The sequence below is a fragment of the Gadus macrocephalus genome, chromosome 18 (genome assembly GCF_031168955.1).
Source record: "Gadus macrocephalus chromosome 18, ASM3116895v1".
NCBI lineage: Eukaryota > Metazoa > Chordata > Actinopteri > Gadiformes > Gadidae > Gadus > Gadus macrocephalus.
In genome coordinates this window covers 4,254,677-4,270,413 of record NC_082399.1, presented here as the reverse complement: position 1 = coordinate 4,270,413, position 15,737 = coordinate 4,254,677, and the positions used below count along the sequence as shown (strand labels likewise).

General features: G+C 43.5%; 1 protein-coding gene across 1 annotated transcript; it reads right to left on the bottom strand.

Moving 5' to 3' along the window:
- Nucleotides 1-3,182: 3,182 nt before the first annotated feature.
- On the bottom strand, nt 3,183-5,198 carry LOC132446344 (zinc finger protein RFP-like). The gene has a single exon (XM_060036592.1). The coding sequence runs from the start codon at nt 5,131-5,133 to the stop codon at nt 3,508-3,510; it is 1,626 nt and encodes a 541-aa protein (XP_059892575.1). The 5' UTR covers nt 5,134-5,198; the 3' UTR covers nt 3,183-3,507.
- Nucleotides 5,199-15,737: the final 10,539 nt, after the last annotated feature.

Genomic DNA, 15,737 nt, shown 5'->3' with positions numbered 1-15,737 from the left:
GACCTCTGACCCCCTGGGGTCGCTAAAGATCCCGGTCTCTGATTGGCCTCATCACTAGAGTCGGGATGACTCCCACTCCCTCCTCGCCCCGGTCTCTGATTGGTTCCTCGCCTCGCCTCCCGCTCTCTGATTGGTTCCTCGCCCCCCTGCTGTGATGGCCAGCGTTCACCAGGTGGGTGCTGATCAGACGAGGGGTGCCCCACTCCACACACAGTGTGGAGTGGGGCACCCCATACACACACATATGTAAAGCACTTTGGGTGGCTCGAGAAGTGAGGTATAATTATCAATACGCCGCACCCCTGGAAACGAAATTCAGGTCCAATAAGCGAGGAGGGGTGTGTCCAATCATCCTTAGTCAGCATGTGACCTGTTTTCAGCCAATCAGAAGTTCTGCAGCAGGCGTCAGTAAAGGGATATTTGAATGCCCTCCTCGCGGTGGTGAGTTTGGTCCCCTTTGAAGATGGTGACCGATGCAAAAGATTTGTGAATTCATATTTCATAGTACTTTTATTAACAAAACCAAGGGTATATTAAACCCTTGGTTTGTTACGTGCTCTGCTAGATTGATACACAGGAAGTGACTTGGCAGCGCCAAGCAGCCAGACAACAATTATCTTACAGCCGCTGACAGAGTTGACGTCGTTCCCCTTGTAGTCTCATAATTAAATTGAACGGGTGGTAGAGCTCTGGCAGAACTTCCTTCTCGGTGCCAGAGGCAACCGTCCTTTGATACGTATTTGAACACCCCGGTAGTGACAGCCAGAGCCTGGCCCTGCAAACCGCTCGGTGGAGCGTCATCCCCTGCTCATAGTTGACTCATGATGTCTGGATCTCCCAAAGCGCTCTGGCATCTGCTCTGATCAGCCCCTTGTCCAAATACAAGAGTCGAGGAAAGAAGCAGATATCCAATCATAACAATACATCAGACTTATGTAACGCTTTTCTTAATACTCAAAGACGCTTTTCAGAGGGAACACAAAATTTAATATTTTGATAAGAACGTGTTAAAGATTAAATTAAATAAGATTCAGCATATACTCAAAATCTTTTCCCATAGGGGACCCCCCCCCCCCCTTGATTCAGGTGAGGGGGTCTGTACAGGTGTGAGGGGGGGGGGGGGGGACTATAGAGGGGCCAGCTGGCCTTCAGCGTAACAGTTGAAGTCTCAGACTGCACTGAGCAAACAAAATAAAACCCAAGCTCGTCTTGAAACCACATCTGTATATAGTGAGGGTCACTCTAACTGTTAACATTTTCGATCCATTCTGTTCCGGGTCTGTGCGGGGTCTGATGGCTGTTATTAAACATTATTCACTGCTGCTCACCGGAGGAATCGCTTCTGGATCTCCAGTCATTTCTTATTCTATTCATCCAACTTCCTTAATTAATCCACTCCCAGACAGAATATCAGGGTAAACAAAGTACAGGAGGACCATCCTATCACACATGCGTGCTTTGGGCCTACGTTGTAGTAGTTTAGTATGTAGTATGATTACATCACCTTGTGGCTACGAGTATTAACCATTTATTAATTGAAATATGTGCCGTAATGTAATTTATTCTTACTTTTTTTATTGCATTATAGACGTTGGTTTGTGTTTTTTTCTTTCCGTTGATGTGCAGGGTGGTTCAAAACCACACTGGAGCAATGCTGCCCTCGTCTGGGTGGGATTGGAACTGCACTCCTAAATACTAAAAGCACACCGACTACTGATATGAGGAAGTGACTTACAACTCATAAGTCATAATGACTTAAATGTCATATAATTTATGAATTATTTATGTTATAATAATTCATAAATATTGTATTATAAAAGAATAGTTTTTTGAAAACTACTTTTATTTTAAGAACTTATTTTCCGAATGGTAAATCCCCACACAGTTCAACTGAGTGTTCTTTAATGTGTCATTGCATCGATTTTTCATTGATTTTGCGATGGTCACTAGTACCAATGAATGCCCTGTGAGTCGGTTATGGTGAAAAAGAATGCTCTGGTGCTACTGTTTCACGCTTTTCTAGTGTGGTGGAGACGGTAGGCGGAGGAACGATAGGAATTTGGCTCACACTAATGAATATTCATGACATGCAAATGTATCGCCTCTGATTGGCTTACAGCACTGTCCATCACACACGCATGCACAGACTAACACACACACGGCCACGGTGGAGAGGTAATCATTTTATGACTTCACAATGAGCTGCATAAAGTTCAATCTTTTTTCTAAGAATCTTTAATGTTTGCATGTCAACTGTTGCCCACATATTGAAAACGCTTCTGATCAAGGGATATCGCTCGATGATTTCCTTCTGTTTATTAATGAGCTTCTTCAGTCTATGTGTTGTTTAATCGCTCACCAATGTCAACCCCAAAAATATGAATGGATGACTTAATCCACCTAATTAAGTAGTATATTAGTGCTACATTAAACCTATGTGGATTAAAATGAAGTGATCGATCCACATCCTCGAGTGTTCCCTCCATCGCGCCGGTCAGAAACAGAGGCTCCACCTGCAGCGGTCCCCGCACCGCGCCCGGTGCTGCCGCGCTGGAAGCCTGCCAGGAGCGACCCACAGCAAGGCCCTGCGGAAGGTACACAACCTCGGAGCCCCCGTCATGATGGTAAGTCATCATGACGGGGCAATGAATCTCCTCATTCATTATTTCCTTATCAAATTTCCCAAAAATGTTTTAATTGCTAACTTGAATACCTTTCATGTACAACGATGGAGAAATGTTCACAGAATTTAGGCTAAATCCATACATTGAGATGGCAGAAATGATCCGCAGGATTAGCTACACGAGAGGTAATTGTAGAACTGGTATGTGTTACTACTACCAGCACCTGCATATGTTAAGCTTGCTTTTCAAATGACCGTTGTCTCAGAGCCGGAGACCCCCAGCCCAGCTGGAGGGAGAGCAGGCCCGTCCGAGAGGTTCATTGAAGGACACAAACTGCCCATGTCACCTGCAAGGAAAGGTTATTTTATTTATTATGTGTAATGCATAAAGGTTGACAGAATAAATGTGTGTGTGTGTGTGTGAGAAACAAAATATCCATTTTGTTTCACTAATGAATCGGATCTATGTAATGTGCTGAAACATAATGTACCTTTTCCCCTGAAAATATATTTTCCACTGAAAGTGTAACGATTCCATTTCTCGTCATTTTTATTAAAGTCAGAAAAGGGAAAAAATATGAATTGGGTATTTATTCACGATTCCAAAATATATCAACTACAACTAGTAATGTAAATATTATTACGGTATCGTCTAAAGTTGTTCTTCATAACTGAAACAATTGACAATATTATATAAAAAAATATACGGCGAAAACACACATTACAGAATATAGTGGAATATAATAATTTACAATGGGCTATATTTAAAATGTTCAGGGTTATTTTCATACCTTGTAAATGACAAAAGTACAACATTAATGCAGTTTTCTGATCTAAAATACCAGATTATTCAGGAAATATCATTAGTTCTTGTTTGTTTAATATCAATCAGTGAAGTCGGTTTGATTAACTGGTGAGATTATCAGGAGGGAAGGTTTTCTATCATCAAAGTTAAATGGATAGAGGAGTGGATAGAGAGGCTCACGGAAGGTGCAGCCAGTAGCAGAGTAGATATGAACCCTGGCTTCCACATCATAGAAGGAGAGCAGACCCTCATCATAATCAACAAACACCCCTACCTTCTGGAGCTCAGCTCTCAGAGGGACACGGACAACAGGGTCATCATGAAATACAAACACATCCTTGTTGAATGATATCCTCCAGCAGCCATTTTTAGGGGTCAATGCAATGTGTGCTTTTCTGTTGATGGACTCTCTGGCCACTCCTAAACACCGTACAGACTTATCTTTAACCTGGACCTCAAAGTAAAATCTCCCTGAGGAGAAGCTCTGACTCGAGAGAACACATGGAAAATATGTAAATCTCTTCAGGTTGTCTGGGAGTTTTTTCCCTGGACCTCCATAATGTACTTGTTTCCCATCCTCAGACAGGGTGAGATTGGAAACAGCTGTATCAGGATCCAGAGTCACATCTACTTCATACAGCTGGACCCTCTTCAGTTCAGCACCATGCAGTTTCTTCATCTCCATGTTCAGTGTCTCCTCCAGCTGATCCAGGGATCTCCTCCAGGTCCCTACGTATGACGGAGGACGGACCTCCACCGTGGTCCAGTCCCTGGTAGGTGGAGGATCCTTCAGGGATCTGAAGGCCTGGAGGAAGTGGAGGTGGTCTTCAGTGTGTGAGAGCTGCTTCACCTCTGAGCTTTTATTGGTCAGATCCTCGATTTCCTGCTCCAGCTTTTTGATCAGGTCTTCAGCTTGTTTCTCTGTGGATTTCAGTTTCTCTTGAACCGCTTGGTTGAAATCTTCCTGCCACTTTTCAATGCAGCGCATCAGAGCAGTGAGGACCTGCAAACCATCGGCAATCTCTGTGTCTGCGTCTTTCTTGCTCAATTTTATTGTGTCTTTTATCTCCTTAATCTTTTGTTTTCTCTCCTGGATCATCTGTGGAACTACAGACTCTACGTTTCCCAGCACGGCCATCTTCACTTCATATTCCTCCTTCAGAGGTACAACAGGATGGGACTTGTGGTCCGTCACTGTGCACAAGAGACACACGCACACCTGTTCAGTCCTGCAGAAGAGCTCCAGAAGTCGGTCATGTTTCTTACACATCCTTTCTTCCAGATGGTCCAAAGGCTCGACCAGCTGATGTTTCTTCAGGACTGCGACTCTCTGATGTGGCTCCAGGTGGGTTTGGCAGTAAGAGATAAGACACACTAGGCAGGACTTCACGGCCTTCAGCTGGGTCCCAGTACAGACGTCACAGGGAACTTCTCCTGGCTCAACACAAGGCTGCTCTTTCACTCGTACAGACGTTTTAAACTGAGCAGCCATCTCTGATACGAGGATATTGGCCCTCAAATCAGGTCTAGCGTGGAAGAGCTCGTTGCAAACTGGACATTTGCACTGGGCTTGTTCATCCCAGAACTTAGTAATACAGGCTCTGCAGAAGTTATGTCCGCATGGTGTAAACACTGGGCTGCTGAACACATCCAGACAGATGGGACATGAAAAGTTCTCTTCAGACCAGGAAGTAGGAGAGGCCATTCCTAGACAGGCAACAACGTTTATGTATTGAGCATTTCCATTTTTTGTCTTATTACATACAGGGAAGAAAGGTTTTAACTTCAATCAAAGTTGTGCTATTTTACTCACCTTGTTGTAGGCTAGTTATTGTTTTGATTTTACTCCTGAAAGAGAGAACTGCTTGCACGTCGAGTGACGACATTAGGTTTCGTTTCTTAAACATGACGTCCTCCCTCTCCTCCCCTAACCCCTGGCTCCTCCCCTAACCCCTGACTCCTCCCCTAACTCCTGAATAAATTAATGTCCAAACTCCAATCCAACCATTTCTTCCTCAACTTTCTTGGCCAAGGGATGCAACGTTGATTTGTTATCGCCACAAATAGCACAGGCACGAACTTGTTCCGCAATGTAAGCACCTTGCTGTTACCTCCGACCTGCCGAGATGCTCTGTGTCTCCTGGCCACAAAATCAATAGGCCTACTGCCTTCTGGCCGTCGCAAGCCAAGGTGGGCGAGGCCATGAATACAAATTCAGCAACTGACTTTTCTTATTCGCTCGTTTATGCGTCTATTGTCTTTCATTTGCTAATGCCGGCAATCGAGGTAGAGGAACATTTTCACGTTCAGCATGCATATGCAACTCCGAGTGACCTGTCGTATTTCAGAAGGAACCAGATTAAACGGTTTATCGGGATGAAATTAGGCCTGTAGTTGCAGCACGAGTATAACGTTTAATGTTTTATTTTATTATACTTGTTCACACATTTATGTTTAACCTTCAAATAAGTTTAGACGCAAATTAATCCATCGCTGCTGTCATTGTCAGCTGACCTTGACTCCGCACACACTTGAGTGGTCAGGGTTGCCTACTAATGTACCTTCGAATAACCATTAGAGTAGGTCTACATGCCAACAGTCTCCACTAGGGGGCGACGTAGACCAACAACCAGCCTGGTGAAGACGCCTTTACGTATTTTCCCTCAACACGGAGGCTGCGTTCATTCAGTGAAGAATTAAAGTGATGTAGTTCTCGAGGCAGAATTTCCCAGCCCTTTTAGTTTTATCACTTAACTAATTAAATGTAACCGCCTGCTTAAGCACCAGACGTATAGATAGCTACGGTGGTTGAACGGATGGGAAAAGGGTAATTTGCCCCATTTGACCCTCAATTTAACATTTTGCCGCGCTGTGCATTAGCGATAGTTACTCTTCAACAACCACCAATAAGACGCATATAGTCTATATTTAGGCAGGTCCCACACTTCTTTCTCCAGGATTTGGATTTTTATGTACATTTTATTTTTGATGGGCATCGAACCCACACTCTATTTACAGAAGATGCCCTCAAAATTGTAAACGGAGGACGAGTCCCTCTCAACAGGTGGGATTTAGGACCACTAGTGCATCTGGGATGACTTAGAGATACAGTTCACCTTTCGCCATGGGGATGGAAGGGTTATGATGTTTGGTGTTTGGTTCTATTTATAAATCTCGAGCTGGGTTTATTGAGTCCGAAGTTGATTATATTCAGACATCATTTAGACAAATGCCCTATCAAATGATGAAAAACTATTTAGATCCTTTGTGGCATGGTTGTCTCGTGCAGGTATGACTCGAAGATTGGTAAATGTCAACACGTGGTTTATTCTAACAGAGACACGGTAAACGGGCTTGCGTTCTGGAGGTGGTTATTGAAGCATCTCTCGAACACAGGTAAACAAACAGTTATATCGGGAGTGGGCGGAATGGTAATTAAGCCACGCCTACATGTTCAAATTTACGTACAACTTTGGTTTGTCTTGGCTTAAGCGGAAATGGCAAAGTGGCCATGTTTGTAGTCTTATCTTATCTACAAAATCATTAAAACCTTATATGGTGTTGTCCATTATGTGGTTGTTGAAACCATTCATAACTGTGGTTAGCTTGAAACATTTCATAAGAAATAGCAGAGAATAGAACAGTGGCGTGAAGCCTTGTGTCGGTGCGGCGCCGAGCGCTGGCGCGCGTCTAGCTGCCGCCGGTGTGGGCTAGTAGGCCTACGTCCGAAATAATGGTGTTGTTTTTTTTGACGTGCCGCTTGGACGCCGGTGTGTGTTGGGCTATGGGCTCCACTATCCTTCACGCCACTGTTCTATTCCCTAGCGTCGCCGCCCATTAAAAAGCGCATTTTTAAAGTTCGTTACATCCCGGCTTGAAGCCAATGAGAAACGGGAAAGCTTCTACGACCAAAAGGGGACGTGCCTCCGCAAATGCCGCAAGAAAGCTGGGAGATTTGTAGTTTACCACTAGCACGTACCGGCGTACCATACAAATGGATTACACCAGAGCCCGTCTACGAAGAGCCTGGGTATGGCAAGCCATCCCCGCCAGAAAGCGGCATCATTTAGACGCGTATCACCTTCATTACGCCGTAAAATACGCCGTAAAATGCAGAAAAACGGCGTATTTTACGCCGTCATGCGCAAAAAAGCGCCGCTTTTTACGCCCGCAAATGAGCCTTTCAAGAGCGCGCGTAAAAAGCGCCGTTTTGAACATCAAAACGCGCGTAAAATACGGCGCTTTTGTGCACATCACAACGCCGTTAAATACGGCGTTTCTATAGTATGCTAATAACCTACGCCCTTCTTTTCTCTCAGCCAATGCATTTGAAGTGTTTGCGCCCAATCGCTGACCAAGACAAGCAGACCAAATCAGTTTAACACAGATCTGCTTTGAGGATTTCTCCTCTCATTTGGCGATAGTTGTAGCGTCATTTAGATACATATATTAGTAAATGCATTTACAACTGTGTGGTTCCCTTGGTACATTTGATAGAGACGCTTGATCTATAGGCAGGAGGTTGTCGATCGAATCCATTTAATACCGGATTTCTGCTTTTGTCAGATGGACACGCTTTTATGATCGCAATGCTTTTTCGTCGGCGAGCCAGACCTCCTGTGTTATAAGTTCCAAAGACAGTGCCTTTTTAGTCAGCCAGCCAGATAATCTCGGTGTCTTGTATAAGTTAATTATATTTAAATTATTATAGCCATCGAGCCTTTATTTTCGTGGAATTATCGTTACATCCTCTCTCGTTCAATCGATATAAATACACAGTGGAAAGGAGTGAGAGGGAGCCACAGTTACAAAAGTGTCAAACAAGCTGTCCTCTAAATCACCATTTCCCTAGGCCTATATGTTTTCAGGCCGACAAATGGTTGAAATAAAGTAACGTTGTGACCCGGCGCATATTAGACTTGTTAAATGCAGAAATGCTTGCTGGCAGTGTCTATTCAGTTTCAACACTCCAATTCCAAAATTATGTTTTCATGTCGTCAAATGCTCGAAATAAAGTCAGGTTGTGACTCGACATCTACTTGACCCAGTCTCACCAATATGCGTACAGATCGCACGGTTTGACACTTTCAAAATGCGTGCAGTACATACGCCAAATGACCATTTCGCGTGCATATGATACGCAAAACCCAGCAACAACATATATTATATTCCCTCAAATATTATAACTTTCAAAACATTGGCCAAAGTGGAATATCTTTTTTATTTGGGCTGCTTCTAGGACATTTTGGGTGGATTTTGAACGGTATGTGGGCAGGACGTTTTTTGCAGGACCTGGCAACCCTGCGCTGTTGCCCGAGGTGGTGAAATGCTCCGGAACAGATCTGGATCCACTATGGCCAAAAGACTTGTATGCCCCCCCTCCCCACTTAAATAAATACTATGGCAGAATAAAGAATAAATTCATGCATTATCATTCCACTTGAACATGTGTTTTTACAGTATAGCGTGGTGGAGGGATGACGTATGTTGGCCAACCCGGAAGCGTCGCCCTGGGTTCCCTTGACAAAAAGCCAACGGGGTTTTCCATTGGATTTTGGATTATTGCAGAAAAAATACCCCCTCAAAAACTGAAAATAAATAAATAAATAAAAATATCCTTGCTCCAAAGAACGAAATGTAAACCAATGCATTCTGAATGGGAGTGTTTCTCCGATTTTTCCATGCTACACAGAACGAAATGTAAACCCATGCAAATAAAGACTTCATGGTCATAATCATTTAAATATCATTAATCTCCTGAGGGTGGTATTCTATTTTTTTCAACGGGGCTGCATCCAGTCACTTGACCGTCATGGTTGCTATGGTGGTTGCTATCGACCGCCCCCTCATACGTACATGGCTCTAAAAACCACGCGGCAAAGGAGCTGCCGTAAATTGTGTTGTTTTTGTCGTAAACTAGGGTCTGATGGTTAAAAAATAGACAGATATTCCAAGGTATCCTTAAAAGGCAGCTTGGATGTTTTTATTTTCTGCAGTTTAGACTTCTTCTATAACCTATTTTTGAAAGCAAAACACCAAGCTCATTGATTTAACGAGGCAGGGTTATTTGAAACAATTTATTCAATAAATATTTGTGAGAGGTCATTCCTTCTCCTGAGTTTGCTTCCTATTTATGTCTAGTGTACACCCCTACTGTCCACAAGCATCCCCCCCCCCCTCCCCATATGGATTTAGAGAATTGTTGCCACGTCCCAGTGGAGGAGGTATCATATATGAAAGAGGGCATTCAATTATAGCCTACTACAATGATCAATTAGGAGGCTGAAGCCCTAAAGGAAGTGATGCAATAGGTGACTGAGTCGACAACATTTAAGTAAGCTCTACCTTGGGGTCTCTTATATATCAGGGGGTCTGAAAGGACGCATACGCTCCAACCTGTGGCTCCAGCCCTACAGGAAATGACTCAGCAAGTGCTCCATCTCTTTGCACCTCACCCAGCGGCTCACTTGCAAGATTTTGGCCTGAAGTTCTTCCCAGACCTACACCCTAGCCATCCAACATGCATATCTGAGAATCAGCCCTCTCTTTAATAATGACAAAAAGTTATTAGAGAAATACACATTAACTTTTTGTTATCTCATAAGCGGCGTGGTGCCGGCTCCTTTTGACCTTTTGACCCCAAACTTCAAAAACGTGGCCACAGGCCAGCTGTGTCTACACACCTAAAGCCACAAATGTACACCTCCATCCCACAAAAAATGAGGACTAGAAACTAACCTCTGTCTTACGTACATTTACTGTACTGTTGGAGGTCACGCCCCTTTTCCGGCCTTTTCGAGATAGCTAGGGATGCTAAAATGTTTACACACATTTCCCGGGGCCCCGAGAACGACATATCCGAGATTTGGACTTCTAGCCCTTAGAGAAAAAAAGTTTTCCCAAATGGACTGTCATTTGGACAAAGCCCCTCAGAAGTGTTGCCGGCAAGACCTAATGGTTCAGAATGTGGTGGAAAAACAGTTTTTGAGATAGGAAGGTCTTACCGCCCTGAAATTTGAATACCTTATTCTAGGGCCTAACTGGGACCCCCGCACCGAAACTTGGCCCGGTCGGACCCCGAGGGCAGGAAGGGGGGGTCCTTCCTGCCCGAAACTTGGCCCAGTCGGACCCCGAGTTCAGGAAGGGGGGGCCTTGACTTTCATAATCTTCGCTCTGTGAATGTAAAGGATGTTTGGTCGGATGTTATGACGAAGAATAATAATGTGAATGGGAATATTCTATACATTTCTTGATATCATCTTTCGTCTCAACACTTCTGCTGCAGCATCTTAAAGTCTCCCTCCGAGAACCTTAAAATATGAATCAATCCATTAGAAGTATGAAAATAACTTCCCGGGGCCGTAACGGGGCAAACAAGGTGTCCTTTGACATCTACGTTTCGAGGCGATTGCAACAGTGCCACACATGATCATATTTGAATATGTTTCGGGGTAGTAATTAGCTGTCGATTTTGGAGGCCTTTATCAATAATGACCAGCTATAGATTTGCTTCCCGATGGAGATTTTTGACAAATTACATGTTATTTAGCATCTATACGTTAAGCTGAGTCAAATGAGATCAAGCTTGCCCTCTAGCTACACCGAGATCATGTCCTAGACCTAGGTGTACCATGTAAAATACATGTTACCATTTGCTAGAGTGTCATGCTCAGTGTCATTGGACTCAGCTCAACGTGTAGATGCTAAATAACATGTAATTTGTCACAAATTTCTATCGGGAAGCAAATCAATAGCTGCTCATTATTGATTAAGGCCTCCAATTTCGATCAGCTAATTACTACCATTAAACATGTTCGAATATGCTCATGTGTGGCACCGTTGTAATCGCCTGGAAGCGTAGATGTTAAAGGACACCTTGTTCGCCCTCTTATGTCACCGGGAAGATATTTACATGCTTCTGATTGACTAATGAATTGATGCAGCTATTCCCCCAGAAGCCAGGGGTCAAAAGGTCAAAAGGAGCCGGCACCACGCCGCTTATGAGACAAAAGTTAATGTGTATTTCTCTCATAACGTTTGGTCATTATTAAAGAGAGGCCTGATTCTCAGATATGCAGTTTGGATGGCTACGTGATGCTTGTGGACAGTAGGGTTGTACACTAGACATAAATAGGAAGCAAACTCAGGAGAAGGAATGACCTCTCACAAATATTTATTGAATAAATTGTTTCAAATAACCCTGCCTCGTTAAATCAATGAGCTTGGTGTTTTGCTTTCAAAAATAGGTTATAGAAGAAGTCTAAACTGCAGAAAATAAAAACATCCAAGCTGCCTTTTAAGGATACCTTGGAATATCTGTCTATTTTTTAACCATCAGACCCTAGTTTACGACAAAAACAACACAATTTACGGCAGCTCCTTTGCCGCGTGGTTTTTAGAGCCATGTAAGTATGAGGGGGCGGTCGATAGCAACCACCATAGCAACCATGACGGTCAAGTGACTGGATGCAGCCCCGTTGAAAAAAATAGAATACCACCCTCAGGAGATTAATGATATTTAAATGATTATGACCATGAAGTCTTTATTTGCATGGGTTTACATTTCGTTCTGTGTAGCATGGAAAAATCGGAGAAACACTCCCATTCAGAATGCATTGGTTTACATTTCGTTCTTTGGAGCAAGGATATTTTTATTTATTTATTTATTTTCAGTTTTTGAGGGGGTATTTTTTCTGCAATAATCCAAAATCCAATGGAAAACCCCGTTGGCTTTTTGTCAAGGGAACCCAGGGCGACGCTTCCGGGTTGGCCAACATACGTCATCCCTCCACCACGCTATACTGTAAAAACACATGTTCAAGTGGAATGATAATGCATGAATTTATTCTTTATTCTGCCATAGTATTTATTTAAGTGGGGAGGGGGGGCATACAAGTCTTTTGGCCATAGTGGATCCAGATCTGTTCCGGAGCATTTCACCACCTCGGGCAACAGCGCAGGGTTGCCAGGTCCTGCAAAAAACGTCCTGCCCACATACCGTTCAAAATCCACCCAAAATGTCCTAGAAGCAGCCCAAATAAAAAAGATATTCCACTTTGGCCAATGTTTTGAAAGTTATAATATTTGAGGGAATATAATATATGTTGTTGCTGGGTTTTGCGTATCATATGCACGCGAAATGGTCATTTGGCGTATGTACTGCACGCATTTTGAAAGTGTCAAACCGTGCGATCTGTACGCATATTGGTGAGACTGGGTCAAGTAGATGTCGAGTCACAACCTGACTTTATTTCGAGCATTTGACGACATGAAAACATAATTTTGGAATTGGAGTGTTGAAACTGAATAGACACTGCCAGCAAGCATTTCTGCATTTAACAAGTCTAATATGCGCCGGGTCACAACGTTACTTTATTTCAACCATTTGTCGGCCTGAAAACATATAGGCCTAGGGAAATGGTGATTTAGAGGACAGCTTGTTTGACACTTTTGTAACTGTGGCTCCCTCTCACTCCTTTCCACTGTGTATTTATATCGATTGAACGAGAGAGGATGTAACGATAATTCCACGAAAATAAAGGCTCGATGGCTATAATAATTTAAATATAATTAACTTATACAAGACACCGAGATTATCTGGCTGGCTGACTAAAAAGGCACTGTCTTTGGAACTTATAACACAGGAGGTCTGGCTCGCCGACGAAAAAGCATTGCGATCATAAAAGCGTGTCCATCTGACAAAAGTAGAAATCCGGTATTAAATAGATTCGATCCGACAACCTCCTGCCTATAGATCAAGCGTCTCTATCAAATGTACCAAGGGAACCACACAGTTGTAAATGCATTTACTAATATATGTATCTAAATGACGCTACAACTATCGCCAAATGAGAGGAGAAATCCTCAAAGCAGATCTGTGTTAAACTGATTTGGTCTGCTTGTCTTGGTCAGCGATTGGGCGCAAACACTTCAAATGCATTGGCTGAGAGAAAAGAAGGGCGTAGGTTATTAGCATACTATAGAAACGCCGTATTTAACGGCGTTGTGATGTGCACAAAAGCGCCGTATTTTACGCGCGTTTTGATGTTCAAAACGGCGCTTTTTACGCGCGCTCTTGAAAGGCTCATTTGCGGGCGTAAAAAGCGGCGCTTTTTTGCGCATGACGGCGTAAAATACGCCGTTTTTCTGCATTTTACGGCGTATTTTACGGCGTAATGAAGGTGATACGCGTCTAAATGATGCCGCTTTCTGGCGGGGATGGCTTGCCATACCTGGGCACTAACACCGGGATCCCACCGGACGCGTACGCGCCGCGGAACGGCCGCGTCCTCTGCTCTGCGTCCATTCCTACCGGGCGCGTAACGGCAGCGTAGCGCTGCCTTGCGAGCCAGCCATATTCACGCGAGATCACGAGATCACGTGATAATCCTAAACCTAATGTACTCACCTTCCACTCCCAAAACTATTGCAATTAAATACCACGCTTTGTCTTTTCTGACATTTTCCTTATAAAAAGGATGATTTGGTACATAAATGACTTCATGTTGCTGAACTTCGACAATGAGTCTCTCGTCGTCCATGTTGCCGACCCTCTGAGACCCACCGGTCATGACGTAATAATGTTGATGTGAAGTTACATGAGCTGAGTATTGCGTTTTATTTTGAAAATTGACCGGATGCTCTATGGCTTTTACTTTTCACTTCCTGCCCGGCTCGACCTGCTCTGTCGAAATTGACGCGGTTTAGCAGCGGCTCGCGGCAAAAATAGAATTGGACGGGAAGATAGCGCCACGGCGCGGCACGCCGCTCCTGGGACGCTGCTGAAACGTTCCGCGGCGCGCCCGGTGGAAATGGTCTCATTGATTATAGTGGAAGCGATCAGCAGCGGTGACCGCGGCGCAGCCGTCCCGCGGCGCGTACGCCTCCGGTGGAATCGAGCCTTAATACGCCCCATTGTACCGATTTTGGTTGTAGTTCCATGAGACATCCACTGGGGGTGATCGCGGGCGAGTCCAGATTGAATGGGAGTCGATGGGGCTAAACGGCTAATTATGCCTCTTTCACCTGCTTGTCGTTGAAATATCGCACATTTTATTGTAGATTCCGCAAGTTCAATATAGATTATGGTGCAAAAGTCAAATGAGTGAGTACTTATGTCCTTTCGATTTCTTACAGTTTGGGCCGTTGTTGGCCATACACGCTAGCATTCTGCTAATGAATGCTGATTGGTCAGGGACGGACTTGCGACTGATTACGACCAGAGAGCCCTCTTGACGGCATCTGAAGCTGAAGAGCAATCAGAAACGTGTTAACTAAATTTTTGCGTACTGTATTTATATTCTCCTGCAGGCCCTTTTATTTTTTAGATAGTATGGTGAAAGTACATGGGCATAAATGGAATTTCTTCCATTTCTTGTGTTCAATGTTCAATGTGTTATAGGACATGGTAGGTACGGTATGACCACCTTAAATAATAGTCAATATCCCGCTCAATATCATTTAATCTGTCATTGTCTATTTTTCGAAAATAAAGATAGTTTAAAAAAGAAATGCCTCGTAAATGTGCAATGATAAACTGCACTTACAGTGGAAACGGATTGTCCGTCTTTTCGTTTCCCAAGGACAGAAAAAGGTAACGTTCTTGCTTGCTCCTGTATGAATGGTCCTAGGCTACCTGAGGCTTCACCTGCAGGAAAGTTGCGCTGGAGCCCGGGTAATATCGCACATGGCTTATTCAAGTTGCGCGCTAGACATTCTCTAAAGTGTCGAGACTCAAGCACTTAACTCACCTTAACCGATTGTTCCATACAAATGGTTAGTTAACGATTTAACAACTTCAACATCTGCTATTACAGTCGTTATTTATTTGTAGGACTTGGGCTAATGACCTTGCACAGAGGGAAAACCATCTACACCACTTGTCATTGATTTCTATGCATTCACTGATCTTTACAGATAGGTTTGTTTTAAGCCATTGAATATAATTGCTCTGCCATGCAACACATTATAGCTACACATGTTTGTTAAATGAGAAATATGGTCTGGGTCACATTGAAACAGTAACAGTTGTATAACAGTAATTATACAAACATTATACCAACATTGCAACAGGCAAGTTTATTCAAACATCACACTAACAAGAACACAATAAGAACAGTAACTAATAAAAAAAAAAGAGAAATGATTTAACAACACTGAACATACTGAACAGAGGCAGGGGAAAAGGACAGAGGAAGAAAACTTGTCCGTTGTCACAGCATCAAGGTCCGACTGTAGATCAAGAAAGGAAGAGGCATGAGGAGAACAACAGAACACTGCTCTCTAGCAGATTGTTTACTGATGTAAACT